Source organism: Zea mays, chromosome 2 (genome assembly GCF_902167145.1).
Source record: "Zea mays cultivar B73 chromosome 2, Zm-B73-REFERENCE-NAM-5.0, whole genome shotgun sequence".
NCBI lineage: Eukaryota > Viridiplantae > Streptophyta > Magnoliopsida > Poales > Poaceae > Zea > Zea mays.
This window is the reverse complement of record NC_050097.1, coordinates 140,370,819-140,389,140: the sequence shown is the minus strand read 5'-3', so window position 1 is coordinate 140,389,140 and position 18,322 is coordinate 140,370,819. Positions and strand designations below refer to the sequence as shown.

The 18,322-nt window shown below is 48.1% G+C and overlaps 1 protein-coding gene across 3 annotated transcripts; it reads left to right on the top strand.

Moving 5' to 3' along the window:
* Positions 1-4,601: 4,601 nt before the first annotated feature.
* On the top strand, positions 4,602-15,460 carry LOC103647023 (CBS domain-containing protein CBSCBSPB3). Of its 3 annotated transcripts, XM_008671596.3 has the most exons (14): positions 4,602-4,948; positions 5,031-5,190; positions 5,788-5,920; positions 6,811-6,981; positions 7,310-7,388; positions 7,489-7,602; positions 7,689-7,755; positions 7,844-7,949; positions 8,023-8,081; positions 8,166-8,278; positions 8,360-8,487; positions 8,564-8,646; positions 9,042-9,131; positions 14,938-15,460. In XM_008671596.3, the coding sequence occupies exons 1-14, from the start codon at positions 4,788-4,790 to the stop codon at positions 15,121-15,123; spliced, it is 1,650 nt and encodes a 549-aa protein (XP_008669818.1). In that variant the 5' UTR covers positions 4,602-4,787; the 3' UTR covers positions 15,124-15,460. The 3 variants fall into 3 exon arrangements, with proteins under 3 accessions (XP_008669818.1, XP_008669820.1, XP_008669819.1); XM_008671598.2 differs by having other exon boundaries at positions 8,023-8,278; XM_008671597.4 differs by lacking the exon at positions 5,788-5,920 and having other exon boundaries at positions 6,821-6,981; positions 8,023-8,278.
* Positions 15,461-18,322: the final 2,862 nt, after the last annotated feature.

Genomic DNA, 18,322 nt, shown 5'->3' with positions numbered 1-18,322 from the left:
AGTCATTTGCTCAATGGAGCAAGCACGGAATGGATCCAAAGTTGGGTGATCAGCACTGTCATGTAACTTCAGAGTAAATCACTGTCTGGCAGGCTATCTTCGAGCACCTTTTTCTGAAATTTTTATGTGGTACCAAGTACATCACCCTTAAATAAACTTGAACCCTGATAGATACTCTATCACTTTGGTATAATGATCACTAACCCAAACCCTATGGATTGAGCCGTAAAGAACACTAAATTTGGACCCAACACACAAATTCAGAGTCTGAATTTCTACTAAGTATGAAAATTCAGATTAGAGTATAGGATCTTTGGACCAAATTTTCTACCAGTTCTATATAGTTTTAGGGGCATGTTATTTAATCAAATTTATACACCAACATATGGTCTGACACTTGGCTACAATACCCCAAGTCCAGAACTGCATGGATTGGACACTAACAGGCTTCTAAAGTGGCTTTAGAACACAAAATCTTCAGTTTCAGAATTTACACTAAGTCTGAAATTATAGGGTTTACATCCCACTTTGGAGCAAGGTTTATAAGCAGTTCCATATGGTTCTAGGGCTAAGCAACTTAATCCAATTTGTGCACCTAATGTAGCTCTACATCTTTGCTACAGTGATCAACTTCAATCTGTTTATAGATCCAAGGTTACAAAGGTCTAAACACAGCTAACTGATAACATTTTAGAATTTTCAACCCTATGTCAAAAACCAAATGAATTTTCTCCACTTTTTCCTATAAAATATGGAAATCTCTATGCATAAAAGTTGTTTGGTATAGGAAACTCTATAAGTTTGATATTTTGACTTTTAGCAAAATATTACCAGATTACAAATTTCACTTTTGGGATCAAACTGGAGCTCTCTACTTACTACTAGTCACATCATCATGCTTAGAGCTTTCTTAAACCTAGTGAATGCATTCTAAGTGTATTACAATACAACCATGCCAATGCACATGATGTCATGCCAAGTTTTAGTTCTAGTAACACCAGAGGTGTTACAGTGGTATGGTTCAAAGATAGGCTATGTGTTTCCGACATCAAATCGATTCGGGAGCTGATTCTCAAGGAGGCTCATGAGACAGCTTATTCCAAACACCCTGGCAGCGAGAAGATGTACCAAGACTTGAAGAAAATATTTTGGTGGTACGGTATGAAAAGGGAGATCGCATAGTATGTTAACATATGTGATAGTTGTCAGAGAATCAAGGCAGAGCATCAGAGGCCCACAGGTTTGTTGCAGTCGTTGCAGATTCCTCAGTGGAAATGGGATGAGATTGGGATGGACTTTATAGTCGGTTTACCTCGCACTCGAGCCGGTTATGACTCCATCTGGGTAGTAGTGGACCTCTTGACAAAGGCGGTTCATTTCATACCAGTCAAGACCACCTATAACAGTGCAGTGTTGGCAGAGCTATACATGTCTCGAATTGTATGCTTGCATGGCGTTCCAAAGAAGATAGTATGAGATCGGGAAACCCAGTTTACTTCTCACTTTTGGCAGCAGTTGCATGAAGCTTTGGGCACGCATTTGAAGTTCACTGCCCCTAATTACTTAATTGAAACATAAGGATTGACTAGTTTGTATTTACCTTGTCCTTGATTACCTTTTGGGTTATTATGGTTAGCTTCATGCTATTGCTCTACTTTAATCAACGAACATGATGCGAATATTTATGATACGATGATGTTATCTTGATTATGATGATGATCTGTGATACTTTAGGGGACCCAGGTTGTTTCCTGAGTACCTCTCTGTACCTGTTCATTGAGAGACCACCCAGGATAACAGTACAACCATGAGGATGGAATGGGGTGCCCTTAGCTGAATAATTAGATGCGTCAATGGGGTCCTGGCACGGTACTTGCTCTGCCAAGGCTGGTTGTCGAGGTTCTTTTGATTTGGTTTTGCTAGTCACCCTTCATGTGGGGAGAAGTACCGTGTTTATCAAACTGGAGAAACCTAATGGGCGGCTATGACCTCTGGGGAATCTTTGTAAAGGCTACGTAGTGAAACCTTGCCTACTCACCTTAGTAGTGTTTGAGGGTTTGATCTACCCGAGGCAAAAAGGAATCATTACTCGTGGGTAAAGTGTGCAACCTCTACAGAGTGTTAGAAACCGGTATATCAGTCGTGCTCACGGTTAAGAACAGCCTTGGGATCCTCTTTGATTAGAATAACTTTGGATACTTTATGATGATGGTTACTGATGATGAATATAACTCTGGTTTCTGGTATTTCCTCTTGGAGGGAGTACTTTTGGGTAATAACTGGATTTATTACTAAAACTTGGCTTACTACTAGTAATAAATACTTGACAAACTAAAAGCAACTTCTTTAACCTTAACTCCATATACAGCTAGTCCACTTTAGCCAAACGGGACATTTGTTGAGTATGTTGATGTGTATTCACCCTTGCTTTTAAAACCCCCAACCCCAGGTTGTCCCCATTGCAATCAGTGCTCACGAGGAGATGCAGGCAACATGGAGGACTTTGAGGAGTTTTAGGATTATGATGAGTTCTAGTTGTGTTAGTGGCAAACCCCCAGTCAGCTCCCTGTGAAGGCCTTATCTGCTACATTTCGTATTTCGCACTTTGATCACGTTTATGACTATGTTATGTTAATGACTATGTGGATGTCTTGGACATCTTTATGTAATAAAGTACCTTTTCCGCTGTTTATTTTGCGCAATGTGTGATGATATCCAACTATGTAATCGATGTGTACGTGAGTTTCTGATCCTGGCATGTACATGGTTCGCATTTGGTTTGCCTTCCAAAACCGGATGTGACAGGATCTAACCCTAATCCTATCATTTCTAGCAATTTTAATCTCCACCTTATTTCTGACACTATACTCTGTGGTAGCTTTTCTGAGTCTTTCAACTGAAATAAACATGAGGCCAACATAGAATGAAGGATTCAACATATATTCTTCCTCAAATGTCTAAAAATATCCTTCACCATCTGAGTCAGAATGTGGTATGTCCAACCTTTCAACATATGTCTTTTCATTATCACTATCTCCTAAGGTTCTATCAACCACTGTGGATTTTAACTTTGTGCCTTTAGCTTTTTATCACATTTTCCTACAACTTCTTCAAGATTTTCATCAAATAAATCTGCATCTCCTAGTTCCACCTCATAGTCACTGTCACAAAAAATCATGTCCATCACTATCAGAATCGATAGAGTGAGCTGGGTCATTTGTAGTTTCTACATGTTGTTCAACCCATCCCTTCTTAAGGTCGGTATAGAACACTGGAAGTTTCTCTCCTTGATTTTCTGGTAACACTTCTAACAAACTGGGGCTAATTACTTTAAGTAGTGCTAGCTTAGGGCACGCCACCACATCATCCTAGTTTATAGTACCTAATTGGTCTTCATGGTCAAAATAAACAGCAAGTTCCTTCACCTTGGCAGATACCTAAGACAACGGAGGAAACTATGTGCCACTTATCTAAGTGTTGTATCGGGTCTGTTTCGACCCATGAGACTTTAAGTGAGACCCAAATAGTGAATATGATCTTAATAGACACACTTTAAAAGTTTATGGACTGGGTTGACGTAGTCGCATAAGTTTAAGGACTGGAAATACACTTTACTCAAAATTTAACCATTATTTGGACGAAGAACAACTTAAATACAATTCATTTTAACTTGTTGCACTTAAAATGATTAGATAGAAAAAAATACAGCACATGGAGGTGGAACCAGAATTTGTGAAAACCATTTTTTGAGCTTTCCAAGTTCGTAGGAAAAAATGAGGAGTAAATTGCATTCATGATCGTCGAACTTGGCACATCGTGTCAGATCACACCTGAAACTTTGGTTGTAATCCCTGGGGCATTTAACCTTGTTTTTCCTTTGTGAGCCGCCTATGTAAATCCACGATCTTTAGGCAAATTTGAATCAATCATCGCTCCAGTTCTCTAACTTAGTCGGACCATGCAAAATCGGGTTTGCTCAAACCGGATGTTGATGTGGGTGCCACGATGGAGTCACTTGGGTCCTAGAACTTTGTCCTCTGACTTTGATTAGTATGCTCCAACGTGGCATGTCACATCGACATCGTGTTTGAGCAAACCCGGTTTTGGACGGTTTTGTATAGGACGACTAAGTTAGAGGACACATTTTGCTGATTTTCTGAGCTATAGGACCCATGTAACACACTGTACAAAGTTCAAGGAATGCTACTGCATTTTACTCAAAATCGAGAAGCGTTTTAAGGTGCTAAATTAGCTCTTACGGCCATAAACACATGACCATATATCATTGGGTAAAATCTAAATGTTAGAAAAAATGTATGTTTAAGCTCCGATAAAAAAAGATAAATCTCTCAATTTCTAAATTATAGGAGGCTTTAGCCTCTCTAATTTTTTTATCAATCTTACAGAAAAGATCAAAAACATGTTTAAATTAAAATTAGTTTCATTAAATTTTCTACATAGAGGCTATTGGTTTTTTTTCTCGGAGGAGTTCAATATAGGACAGAACTAAAGAGATCTATAATCTGAAACGAATGAATGAAGTTAAATTCTTTGTCAGATTCTAGAATTTTGAATAGACCCCAAATCCCAATGTTTTCACCACGGTTGCAAAAGCCTGTAATTTGCAGTTTTGCAATATACCAGGGACCAAAGCGTGACAGGGGGCCCCACAGGCGCATGGAAGCCCAAAAGAGCCAGCGATCGTTCCCAACATTCCCGGCCGGCGCTGTCGCTTCCCTACCTCGTCGAGAGAATCCGCTGCCACCTACGCCTACGCGGCCGCGGTCATGAGTTCCACCGCCGCTGTGGCCCTTAATCGCCGCACTCGCAGCCGCCCGCCGTCGGCCGCATCCTCCCGCAGGTCCGATGATCCCACGGCCGCCGTCGCCAGTACCGCCAACGGCAACGGCAATGTCCCCACCAAGGCCGCCTCCCCCGATCACGCCTCGTAAGGCCGCACAAGCTTTCTCCTTTCTCGGATTCTTCTCTCCGCCTCAACTGTCACTAAGGTGTTGGGTTTGTTTCGTCAGAGGGGAGAGGACGGTCAAGAAGCTGCGGCTGTCCAAGGCGCTGACGATCCCGGAGGGGACCACGATCTCGGAGGCGTGCCGGCGGATGGCAGCGAGGCGGGTCGATGCCGTGCTGCTCACCGACGCCGGTGGCCTGCTCTCCGGCATCGTCACCGACAAGGTATCGTGTTCTTTCATCATTTCAGTTTTGAATCTAATGGTGCCAGGTGGGTTATGATTGACGGCCAAGTGGTTTGGATCTTAAAAAGTATTCCCTCCTTTCTTTTTTATTTTTCCCTCCATCTTTTTTATTTGTCGCGTTTTAGTGGCTAATGATAAATAATCGAGAACGGAAGTAGTATCATATTTATACGTAAAAATGTCACAGTAAGGTAGTGACCGCTTTGGATTGTACTCCACTCGCTCCCATAAAGCTTAGCTTGTGTCTCAATCAAGTGCCTGAACAGAATGCATTTCTTTAGTGTGGGATGCTTTGCACCATTGCAACTTTAGCTAATGCTATGTTATTTGTTTAAATTACTTTGTGATTGAAACTTATAACTGATGCTATATGCATGTCCTTATTTATTCTGGAGCTGAAACTTTGTATACATGGATACCACTGCTTGAATCATTGGATGAAATGCAATTGGCTTGTTATGCTTTCGTCTTTCATCTGTGGTTGGTTTGGACAAATCTGACATTGACTCAGCAGTATCTAACAGCTAGTCGAAATATACCTTCATGCTTCATTCATTTCCTTTGAACTGGGATATAGGACATAGCTACAAGGGTCATTGCCGAGGGGTTGCGGGTTGAGCAAACAATCATCTCCAAGATTATGACAAGGAACCCTTTATATGTCATGGGGGACACACCTGCTATTGAGGCACTGCAGAAAATGATCCAAGGTATATGTTGACCTCTGTTTTAACGGCGTCACCTAGGCGTTCAGGCGGTGGTCCAATGCCTAGGCGCTTTGGTCTCCTACTTCGCCTAGGTGTCCAGGCGGCGGTCCAACGCCTTGTCTCGCCATATCGCTTTAAAAACCATGATGTTGACTACTGTTAATATAACATCACATTCAAGAAAAGAAATAATGGAAAATATATCTCGAAAATACACATGAGAGCTGCGTATCAGCAAAGTAGAGTGGGACCGTACAAAAACACCCCAAATCCTAGACCTAATAAGGGGTTAGAGACACAAACAGTCGATTGCTAATACACAACACGGACAGAACCAGACCACTAAGAGCCAAATGCTAACCCCCACTTGGCCCCCGACCCAACTGCCTAAGACTCTTGGCACCCACAAAGCACCAGAGATAATGTTCCTCCTCGAAAGAGTGAAGCAACACCTCCAGGCTGGGCCGAACCTCCTGAAAAACAATGGAATTTCTGTGCTTCCAGAGGCACCAAGAACCTAGGATAACAAGTGCCTTGTATTACATGATACTAAAGGAACATATTATTTTGTTAATATTAGAAAGTTATTATTTGGTTCATGCTTACTGCAATGACTTGGGACTTACTTTAACAGATCATGCTATATCTTAGCTACTGTATTAGTCTAGAGGGGTGGAGTAATGACAACTTCCGTTGCTCCCAAGTTTTATAAGGAAAAGGAGGACTAGCGTTTTCAATGTGGTCCAGTATCCAAATTCCTTTAACATCCTAATGACATCATAACATTAATGCTGCATAGGCTAACCCTCATGTTTTTATGTTACTTGAATAAACTTACTTCGATATATGCTATTCATCTTTCTGAATTTAATGTTGTAGATTTTTTATGTTAGGTAAATTTAGACACCTTCCAGTTGTAGAAAATGGTGAGGTTATTGCGATGTTGGACATTACAAAATGCCTCTATGATGCAATATCAAGACTGGAAAAGGCAGCAGAGCAAGAAAGTGCACTGGCAGCTGCTGTAGAAGGGGTTGAGCGACAGTTAGGTGGCAACTTCTCAGGTATCCATGTACTGTGTCAGCTCCTGCTTCATCCCTGTTTTTTCCTTTTTTATCACCTTGTTGTTCACCAATGCACAAGAATTCACTGAACATTGGAACATGAATATTTTAGTCATATACACCAATTTTCATCAGTAATTTATAGTATCTAGTTTTTCTGAAGGAAAAAATTGGTTTTAACTTTATAATCACTTGGAGCCAAATGTTTTGTTGCCTTGTTGTGTATTTTAATGTTGTAATTTATGTGTATTTTCAGTTGGATGTACATGTACTAAACTAGTTATTGATTTGTGCATTTGCCTAGGCAATTAACTGTTTTTGGATGCAGCTCCACACAATCTCATAGAGACTATGAGAGAACGGATGTTTAAACCTTCTTTGTCAACCATTATCACAGAGAACACAAAGTATGTTGTCACTTTACTATTATTCATTGCTATTCTTCTGTAATTTTTTTTAGCAAAAGTTGATCCAGATAAGAATGCTTATTTCTGTATCTAATTGCAGAGTAGCAACTGTTTCCCTTTCAGATCCAGTTTGTGTAGCAGCACGGAAAATGCGTGAGTTACAAGTTAATTCAGTCATTATTACTGCTGGAAATTTGCTTCATGGGATCTTTACGTAAGCATTCCAACTTTCTTCCCTTTAATTTTCCTGTTTTTATATATTTTTGAAGTTAATAATGAAAACATGGTTGTGAATTTCAGCCCAAGGGATGTGCTGATGCGTGTTGTGGCCCAAAATCTTTCTCCTGAGTTAACTCTAGTAGAAAAGGTTTCTTGAGATTTATGATTCTTTACTTCAAAAGTTGTTGAATTTTGTATTTATTTTAGACACAGTGTCTGTTACTGTTTTGATCCAGGTAATGACTGCACACCCTGACTGTGCTACATTGGACACAACAATCCTTGATGCACTACATATCATGCATGATGGCAAATTCTTGCATATTCCTGTTCTTGATGGAGGTAAACTTTGATTCTTCCAGCCTAAGGTTGCCTTACTTCTATTGTGTATCTGATGTTTCTTTTCCATGAACAGATGGGCGGGTTGCTGCTTGTTTGGACGTTCTGCAACTTACCCATGCTGCGATTTCAATGGTCTCCCTTTCCATGGCTCATGCCCTCTCTTTCTTAATCCATCTTAGTAATCTTAGTCCATCTGAAATGGTTTTCCCTCTGAAGGTTGAAGGAGGTCCTGGTGCTGCAACTGATGTGGCAAACACGATAATGCAGAAATTCTGGGAATCTGCACTTGCTCTAGAGCAACCTCCAGAGGAGGATTTTGATAGTCACAGGTTTAGTTAATGTTTCTTTTGTGTTTTTTTATTTGTCTTCCCTCTCAATGCAATTCTTGCCTGAATTATTGCATTGTACAGTGAATTACCTTTAGTGATGCCATCAGATGCCAGGGATGGCAGTAGTAGTATTTATCGTCCTGCTGTTGATAATTTATTTGTCTTTAAGCTTCAGGACAAGAAGGGACGCATGCATAGATTCACTTGTGGTAGGTACTGAATATGATCTTAATCAGTTGACTGGGGCTGAATGCTTCAGCTAACAGCTTATTCGTTGAATTTCAGGCTCTGAAAGTTTAGATGAGCTGATATCGTCTGTAATCCAAAGGTTAGGCATGGTTGATGAGAAGAGGGTGATTCAACTGTTGGTAAGCTTGAATAATTTGGCATCCCATTGTTTCCAACTTGAGAAGTAGCGTAAGAATAAGATGTTCTGTGTCTGACTTCCAAATACAAGATATCACGTTTATGTTCATCAATGTTTTCAAGTCGAACGACTTGTTGGTCGTTCTGGCTGACCGACAAGGGCGATTAATCACGATTAGTCGGACGACTTGGGCAATTAATTGTGATTGGTCCAAACTAACTTGGACGATTAATCGGACGACTTGAAAACATTGATGTTCATGAAATAATCATGTATCACATTCAGTATCTGTTGCTGTCAAGCACTGTTGAATTAATCTGTCAGCTTAGCTTATTTAGAATACTCTACATACTGAACAATTGTACCAGCTAAAATTTCATGTGTTGCTCTATGCAGTATGAAGATGACGAAGGCGACAAGGTGCTGTTGACAACCAATTCTGATCTTACTGGTGCTGTGTTTTGTGCGAAATCATCTGGATTGAAGGTCTTTCGCTTCTCTGATGTGGACCCCTTTTGTTCGGTTATACCATATTTATCGCACTGTGGGGCTATTTAGTTTGTAACCATAGTTTCCCACAACTAACCTTAGGAGAATTTTGGAGCAGCACTTTGACATGACTACTGTTTTTACATTGACTTGTGGAGACCAAAAACTTTGCCTAAGTTTTAGTTGCCAACCAAAACACTTGCCAATTTAATCAAACACCTTGCACTTGGATTGGTTTTCATGTGTTTTCTAATAGGAGATGACATAGCCATGACACATGATCATATATATATATATATATTGATATACACCTGATGAAATGCAAGGCTGGGGCATAGAAATACTAACTTCATTGGTTTTCCTGTACAGAACAATGTTGATGCACTGTATGTGTAGATATTAAATATTATTTCCACCAATACTTTTGTATAAATTGGCCTAGGCCAATGGACCCATTTATTGGAAGCTGAACCCATACCCTAATCAGGGGTTGGGAGTGACATTAAATAGAGAGAGTAACTGGGCCAAGGCCCATTACACAGGGGTATAACGGTCATTACACAGGGAATAACACAAACCCTAGACGGGTAGTCTAACACCCCCCCGCAGTCACAACTCTATCCTGTACAGATGTTGAGACTGGATCGGAAGTCTAAAAAGACACTCGACGGTAACCCCTTGGTGAAGATGTCGGCGAACTGAAGCGTGGTGGGGACGCTGAGAACGCGGACGTCGCCGGCAGCGACACGCTCGCGGACGAAGTGCAGGTCGATCTCCACATGCTTCGTGCGCTGATGCTGCACGGGGTTGGTGGAGAGGTAGACCGCGCTGACGTTGTCGCAGTAGACGAGGGTGGCGCGCTGGAGGGGACTGTGAAGCTCGTGGAGGAGCTGGCGCAGCCAGGAGGCCTCGGCCACGCCGTTGGCCACGGCACGGTACTCGGCCTCAGCGCTGGAGCGAGAGACGACGGGCTGCCTCTTGGCGGCCCAAGAGACGAGGTTGGCGCCCAGGAAGACGGCGTAGCCGGAGGTGGACCGGCGCGTGTCGGGACAGCCAGCCCAGTCAGCGTCGGTGTAGACCACGAGCTCCGACGTCGGGGATGAACGGAGGAGGAGGCCGTAGTCGAGGGAGCCGCGGAGGTAGCGTAGAATCCGCTTGAGCGCAGTGAGATGGGGCTCCCGCGGAGTGTGCATGTGCAGGCACACCTGCTGGACGGCGTAAGCGATGTCGGGCCTGGAGAACGTGAGGTACTGGAGCGCGCCGGTGAGGCTCCGGTAGGACGTCGCGTCGGCGACCGGAGGCCCGTCGTCCTCAGAGAGCTTCGCCTGAGTGTCGACAGGCGTGGTGCAGGGCTTGCAGTCAGACATGCCAGCCCGCTCCAGGATGTCGATGGCGTACTGGCGCTGGTGGAGGAAGAGACCCTGAGGCCGACGTTCGGCGGTGACGCCGAGGAAGTGGTGGAGGGGCCCCAGGTCCTTCATCGCGAACTCCCGCTGAAGGGCGACGATTGTGCGGTGAAGGAGGTCGGCGGTGGATGCCGTGAGCACAATGTCGTCGACGTAGAGTAGGAGGTAGACGGTGTCGTCGCCGCGCCGGTAGATGAACAGGGACGTGTCCGACTTGGCCTCGACGAAGCCGACGGAGGCCAGGTAGGAGGCGAAGCGGCTGTACCAAGCCCGTGGCGCCTGCTTGAGGCCGTACAGGGATCGGTTCAGCCGGCAAACCAGGTCCGGACGGTCAGCGTCGACGAAGCCGGTGGGCTGGCTGCAGTAGACAGTCTCCGTCAGAGTGCCGTGGAGGAAGGCATTCTTGACATCGAGCTGATGGATCGCCCAGTCGCGGGAGAGGGCGAGGGAGAGGACGGCGCGAACAGTGGCGAACTTGACGACAGGGCTGAAGGTCTCGTCGTAGTCCACTCCGGGGCGCTGGGTGAAGCCCCGAAGGACCCAACGGGCCTTGTAGCGGTCGAGGGAGCCGTCTGAGGTCAGCTTGTGGCGAAATAGCCACTTGCCGGTGACCACGTTGGTGCCTGGTGGACGCGGCACCAGGTCCCAAGTGTGGTTGGCCAAGAGGGCCGCGTACTCCTCCTCCATAGCGCGACGCCAGTGTGGGTCGGCGAGGGCAGTGCGAACGGAGGAGGGTACCGGGGAAGCGTCGGGTGGAGTGCTGGTCGTAGCGGCTGCCAGGATGAGCCGGTCGACGGGGCGGAGAACGCCAGCAGCGCGTCGAGTCACCATCGGGTGGACGTGCCCGGGGTCGCGATGGATGGCGACCGGGTGGTATACGGATGACTCGGAGTGAGTCACCGGAACGTCGGGAGCGGCTGGAGGGGCCGATTCACGGCGGTGATAGACGACGGCGGGGTCGGCGAAGCGGGCCGCGCTCGTCGATGGGCACGCGTCGGGGGGTGCCGAGGTAGTGGCGTGGCCGCGGCGATGGTAGACGAGGGCGGGGTTGGCGAATCGAGCCGGAGTCGACGGGGCCGCGCGCGGCGCAGGCGGGGTCGACGGGGCCGCGCGTGGCGCAGGCAGGGTCGACGGGGCCGCGCGTGGCGCAGGCAGGATCGCCGGGGCCGCGCGTGGCGCAAGCGGGATCGCCGGGGCCGTGCGTGGCGCAGGCGGGGTCGACGGGGCCGCGTGTGGCGCAGGCGGGGTCGACGGGGCCGTGCGTGGTGCAGGCAGGACCGACGGGGCCGCGCGTGGCGCAGGCGGGGTCGACGGGGCCGCGCGTGGCGCAGGCGGGGTCGACGGGGCCGCGCGTGGCGCAGGCGGGGTCGACGGGGCCGCGCGTGGCGCAGGCGGGGTCGACGGGGCCGCGCGTGGCGCGGAAGAGGTCGTGGGGGCCGCACGAGGAGCAGGTAACGGCGCAAGACGCGGAGCCGGAGGTGGGGGAGGAATCGGATCGGACTCGAGGAGGGAGTCAAGATCGATGGGTGGGGTGGAGCCAGCAAGGGGAAACACATCTTCGTCGAAGACGACGTGACGAGAGATGATGATGCGGTGGGAGGTGAGGTCCAGGCACCGGTACCCCTTGTGGTCAGGGGAGTAGCCGAGGAAGAGACAGCGAGTGGAGCGAGGAGAAAGCTTGTTAGGGGCGGTAGCGGAAGTGTTAGGGTAGCAGGCACAGCCGAACACGCGCAGGTGGTCGTAGGAAGGGGCTGTGCCGTACAGGGCGAAGTGAGGTGTGGGGTGGCTCACCGCCTTCGAGGGAAGACGGTTGAGGAGATGTGTGGCGGTATGAAGGGCCTCTGCCCAGTAGGTGGCAGGGAGAGACGCCTGAAAGAGAAGGCAGCGGATCATGTTGGTGGTGGTGCGAATCATGCGCTCGGCCCGGCCGTTCTGAGCAGAGGTGTAGGGACACGAGAGACGCAACTGGACGCCGTGAGTGAGGAAGAAAGAGCGGGAGGCGTTGTTGTCGAACTCGCGGCCATTGTCGCACTGCAGGGCACGGACCGGGCGCCAGAACTGGGTGGATACCCAGGCGAAAAAGTGAGTGAGGGTGGTAAATGTGTCGGACTTCAGCCGAAGGGGGAAAGTCCAAAGGAAATGGGAGTAGTCATCGAGAATGACCAGGTAGTATTTGTAGCCGGAGAGGCTAAGGACAGGAGATGTCCAGAGATCACAGTGGACAAGATCAAAGGCCTGGACAGCCCTGGATGTGGAAGTAGAAAAAGGAAGACGGGACTGGCGGCCGAGCTGACAAGCATGACAGAGGCGCTCAGAAGAGCCCCGAGTATATGATATGTCAGAGTGGCCGGAAAGCTGGGACATGACGTCAGGTCCAGGGTGCCCGAGGCGACGGTGCCAAATGGCGGAGGAGGTGGTGGTAGTAGCAAGAGCATGTGAAGTGGTGGTAGTAGTAAGTACAGGAGATGAGGCTACGCTGGTGTGGGGAGTGGAGGGCAAGTGAAGAGAATAGAGGGGGCCGGAGCTGTCACAGCGAGCGAGCACAGCATGTGTGGGAAGGTGGCGTATGGTGAGGCCCCAGGGGTCGAACTCCATAGAGCACTGGTTGTCACTAGTGAAGCGACGAACCGAGAGGAGGGGATGAGTTAGTCCGGGAGCAACAAGGACGTCGTTAAGGCAGAATGGTCCTGGAAGAGCCGATGTACCTACTGAGGTGACCGGGAGGGTGGAACCGTTGCCGACGACGATGGAGGTAGGATGTGAGGGGTGGGGTGGATGGGAGTGGAGTAACGAAGTAGTGGTGGGGGTAGTGTGGAAGGAGGCCCCGGAGTCAACCACCCAATCGGTGGTGGTCCGGGGAGGTGGAAGTGTCGAAGGTACGTTGTGAGCGGAGAGGGCCAAAGAAGGTGCCCCGACAGAGGCACTGGGAAGGGAGGGAGATGACACGGGCTCAACCGCTAGGGAGGCGATCGCAGCACGTGGGAAGACAAGCGGTCCAGGCACGTGACGGCCCGCCTGAGGGTGGACCTCGACGCAGTCCCGAAGAATGGGGTTCCAGACGGGATCGAAGGACACGAACATGCCCCGGATGAGCTGGCCGTTGTGGAGGAGGACACGCACCGTCACGAGAGCGGCGGGCGAGGTAAAGCTCATGACGGCCGGCACAGGGAGGCGCGGACTGGACAGCCGGGCGCGGAACAGCAGAGGCGGCTGAGTGCTCGGCGTCGGGCGTGCACGGCACGGGACAGCAGGGACGCAGTGTGACGCGGAACAGCAGGGGCGCGGGACCACCGGGCGGGTGCTCCTGGTCGGGTGAAGCAGGGAGGAGAAGGCTGCCGAGCAGTGGAGAAGGACCGGCGTCCGGAGGTGGCCGGCGGCTGGTAGGGGAAGGGGAGCTCGCGTGGGACGCCACTCCCCTGGCCGGATCTCGCCCTGCTCGCCCCTGGTCGGACGTCCAGGCCTCTGCGCGGCTGGTGGAGGGAGCCTCGGCCGTCGGCGGGGGTAGGGGCGGCTGCGTCCTGAGCAGGAGCGGTGGCGCTGCTCGGTCGCGGGCCGCTGGGCGTCGGGGAGGCGAGGCGGGCGCGACCCTGGGTGCGGGGCTGCGCGGCCCTGAACGGGCGGCTCGGCAGGGCGCCGGGGCGTGCGGCCGGACGGGGTGCAGAGCACGGCGCGCGGGCGTCGGGTCCTCGGCGGCAGGTGGCGACGAGGCGGTGCGGTGGCCTGGGCGGGTCGCGTCCTGCTCGGCTGGGCGCTCGGTGCAGGAGGGCGGGGCAGGTCCTGGTCGCGGGGAGGCCGGGGCTCGGCGCGCCTGGCCGGCTGCGGCGGCGGGGTGGCTTCGAGTTTGCCTCGGCGGCGGCTGTGCGACTGTTGAGGCTGGGGCGGCTGGCCGACCTCCGGCTAGCGCAGGCGGCAGGCGCGGCCGCGCGGGGTGGAGCGAAGCTCTCGCGGTCGATCCCGAGCAGAGGAAGCCTCGGCCGAGATATGGAGGGAGGGCGCGGCGAGCAGGGAGGGCGCGACGAGCAGGGAGGGAGGCCGGCGGCTGGGGGGCCGGCGGCGGCTGCAGGGGGAAGAGAACCCCTGGCGGCTGTAGCTGTGTGTGGAGAAGACCTAAACCTAATCTGATACCATATTGGAAGCTGAACCCATACCCTAATCAGGGGTTGGGAGTGACATTAAATAGAGAGAGTAACTGGGCCAAGGCCCATTACACAGGGGTATAACGGTCATTACACAGGGAATAACACAAACCCTAGACGGGTAGTCTAACACCATTGAACAGGCCTATCAGGCACTACTTAGTCAGTCTGGAAAGTCTGAGGCCAGGTTGCTCAGTAACAGTCTAGTTGGCATTGTATACCTCCATTTCCTAACTGCTGTAGTTGAATTTGCAATTTCAGGTCTTGAGGTTGCATATTGACAACTCAGATTCCAGCAATGAAGTAGTAACACAGCCATTGCCAGAGCTGGCATCATCCCAGGGAAGTCAGTCGATGCATGTTCATTATGGTTATGGATTGATGGCTTGCGCGATTGCTCTGACGGGGGTAGCTGTGATAGTTTACTTGAGACACTCGAAAGCGTGATGAACTTCTGGAGGATCAACAAAGAATTTTGCATAGCTTATATATACGACTAATACGCATAGAAGGATCACACACTTCTTCGGCTCATGAGAAAGTTAAGTAATCATGGGCCGATGACGAAGATTACATTGGTGGTCCAAGAAAAATATGCTGACTGACTGTCATGTTCTCCAGTTACCTGACGAAGTCGGTTCTTATGGTGGCAGGGAAGCCTATGATATGGTTCTTATGGTTGGCAACCATGAATTCAGTGATGTCTCAAGTAACCATGTATATGCATCTCTGAGCATGAAAACCAAGAATGAATCACATATCCCAAGTCGAGATTCTTCTTTAACTTTTCACTATTTATTGATCAGTGGCGGTGCTGCATGTAAAATAACATGCATCGACTGACTTCCCTGAGGTTGCCCTGCTGGATACTGGATCCGCTCCGAAGATGAGCCGATCAGGTGCAAGATAGAATTAGAAAGCTAGCTAGCGTCGCTTGCACTCGAGACCCGCAGAGCCGATCGATGAGAATGGAACAAATTCAAAAAAAACATGAAGGATGAATTGACTTTTTTTTTTGATTGGGGAACATGGTGACTGATGATCATTTTGCCGGATCCCGTCCCATGACTCGTGCGGGCTGGCCCTGAGCCCATGCGGCCGGAGCCCAAAACTAATACGGACCTAATATTTACTATCATAACACTATATAATATATCAGTTTAAACTTTACAAAATCTATCCAACCAATTAAGCCACCCACCCATAATAATCCTTACTAAATTCACCAAATAAATTACACTCATACTTAACACAACATAAATCAACGGTTTAGATCGTTGAATAACATTATCTCTCTTGCTCACTCAAATTTAATGAACAATATTATTTAGATCATCTTTCAACCCTCTCCTCCTCGCGTTCCCACCGCCGTCAATCCCTCCCTTCGGGTCACCACCGTCGTCCTCCACCCCTCTCCTCCCCTTCCCAGAAACGTAGCGTTAGTACGGGCTATATGCTAGTAGTAAAATAGTATAAGTAGCCAACAAGCCGGTAGGGCTGGGCACACGGACTCCTGACGCACACGGACCACATGACACACGTTGCCCATTGCCCAGTCGTCACGCACTCACGCTCATGTCACTTCGCGTCTGTGCGACTACACCATCCACGTGATCGGCGTTCGCCATCTTGCCGATCTAGCCCTCTAGGATTCTAGGGAGCTGGGCGCCACTGCGCCAGCCTCTAGGCACGCATGGTCAAGTAATTAGGATTCTGGTTATGTTGCGACCGTCGTTCTTATTTCTCAACCTACGAAGTGCTAATCTGCATCGATCTATATTATCTAGCGTATTAGATATTTTTAAAACTAATTTCAATGTACATCATCATTAACCTACGAAATGTCAATCTGCTTCGATGCATATCATAGACTTTTTTATATAGTCTAGAGGGCCAACCGCGATCAGTTCACCTGGGGCCCTCAAAATCATAGGACCGGGGCACATGCGGTCTGTTTGGATGCATGGAGATTAGAGGGGGATTGAGTAGGGGTGGTAATAGAGCACAATCTAAATGTTTGTTTATAATTTAATTGTATCCTTAACTAATTTTAGTTAGAAATTTATAGAAATAAAGTCTGATCCAAATCCGATCAAATATAGAGCCCATTATCACCTCTAGGATTAAGGAGCATATAATCTTTTGCTAGATATTTTTGACTAATAAGGAATTATATGTCCCTCAATCCCCTCTAATATCCACACATGTAAACGAGCCCCTAGAGAGGACATGACGATCGGTGCTAGGGATGGCAAACCCGACGGGTACCCGATTTAATGGGTGCAGCTACGGGTGAAGATTTTGACCCGTGGGTGTAACCCATATCAAACTCATTGTTACGTAGGGTGGGTGCGGGTTTCCATTTTAACTCGCGGATGACATGCACCCGAGTCAAAATTTAGTTTATTCTTTATTTTGTGCAAAAATTATTAAGCTACAACCATAATTATTTTGAATAAGTAACTTGGCTAATGATTCATGAAATGTTTTTGCTCTCAATACGAGAAGGTTTAAAATATGTAGATATAAGTATAACTCAATTATCGTGGGTACTTAATTGCATATAACCGAGCTATTGTTTAAAAGTGCACACTGAGTAATAATCCGTGGATGTCCCGAAAAATGATGATTTCTACTGACGGTTTTCTTAACTCAACCGCCAGTGAAAATCGATTTCCACTGGCGGTGCTCAGTTACCCGCCTGTAGAAAGGATGATTTCTACTGGGCCCTAGCACCGAGGGTTCTAAGAAACGCCAGTGAAAATAGGCTCACAACTGTCACTATAAAGCTTTTGTGTACTAGTGTTCACGACCTCGCTCGCTCGCTATTTCTAACCTCGTGAACCAAGACAACAACGGCCAGCCACATTTCTACTCCTATGAAACACAAGTTTCCCTGGATTCCACAATAGTCTATTTTATAAAAAAATTATTCTTTCATATCTACCTGGCCAGCTGAATGAGTACGAGCGACCTTGTCTCTTTAATCACATCATGACTCATCCCCAAGATTAGAATGTCATCAACATACAGGCATAAAATTACTCCCTCGCCCCTACCATACCGATAGTATACACATTTGTCTGCTTCGTTCACAACAAAGCCAGCAGATGTCAAAGTTCTATCAAACTTTTCATGCCATTGCTTAGGTGCTTGTTTTAGGCCATATAAAGATTTCAATAACTTACACACCATGCCTTCTTGATCGTTTGCTACAAACCCAGCTGGCTACTCCATGTAGATTTCCTCATCTAGCTCTTTATTTAGGAATGTTGTCTTAACATCCATTTGATGGATGAGAAGACCATGAAAGGCAGCCAGAGAAAGTAGCACACGAATTGTGGTCAATTGAGCCACACGTGAATAAGTATCAAAGAAATCCTCACCTTTCTTCTGTGAATAGCCTTTAATTACAAGCTTTGCCTTGTACCTTTCAATAGTACCATCAAGCCTAAGCTTTTTCTTGAACACCCATTTACTCCCAATGGGCTTACACCCATAAGGACGCTCAACGACCTCCCAAGTTTCATTAGACATAATAGAATCCATCTCACTCCTTATTGCTTCCTTCCAAAAGTCAGCATCAGGAGAGGAATATGCATTTTCAATGGTACTTGGTGTGTCATCCACAAGATATACAATGTAA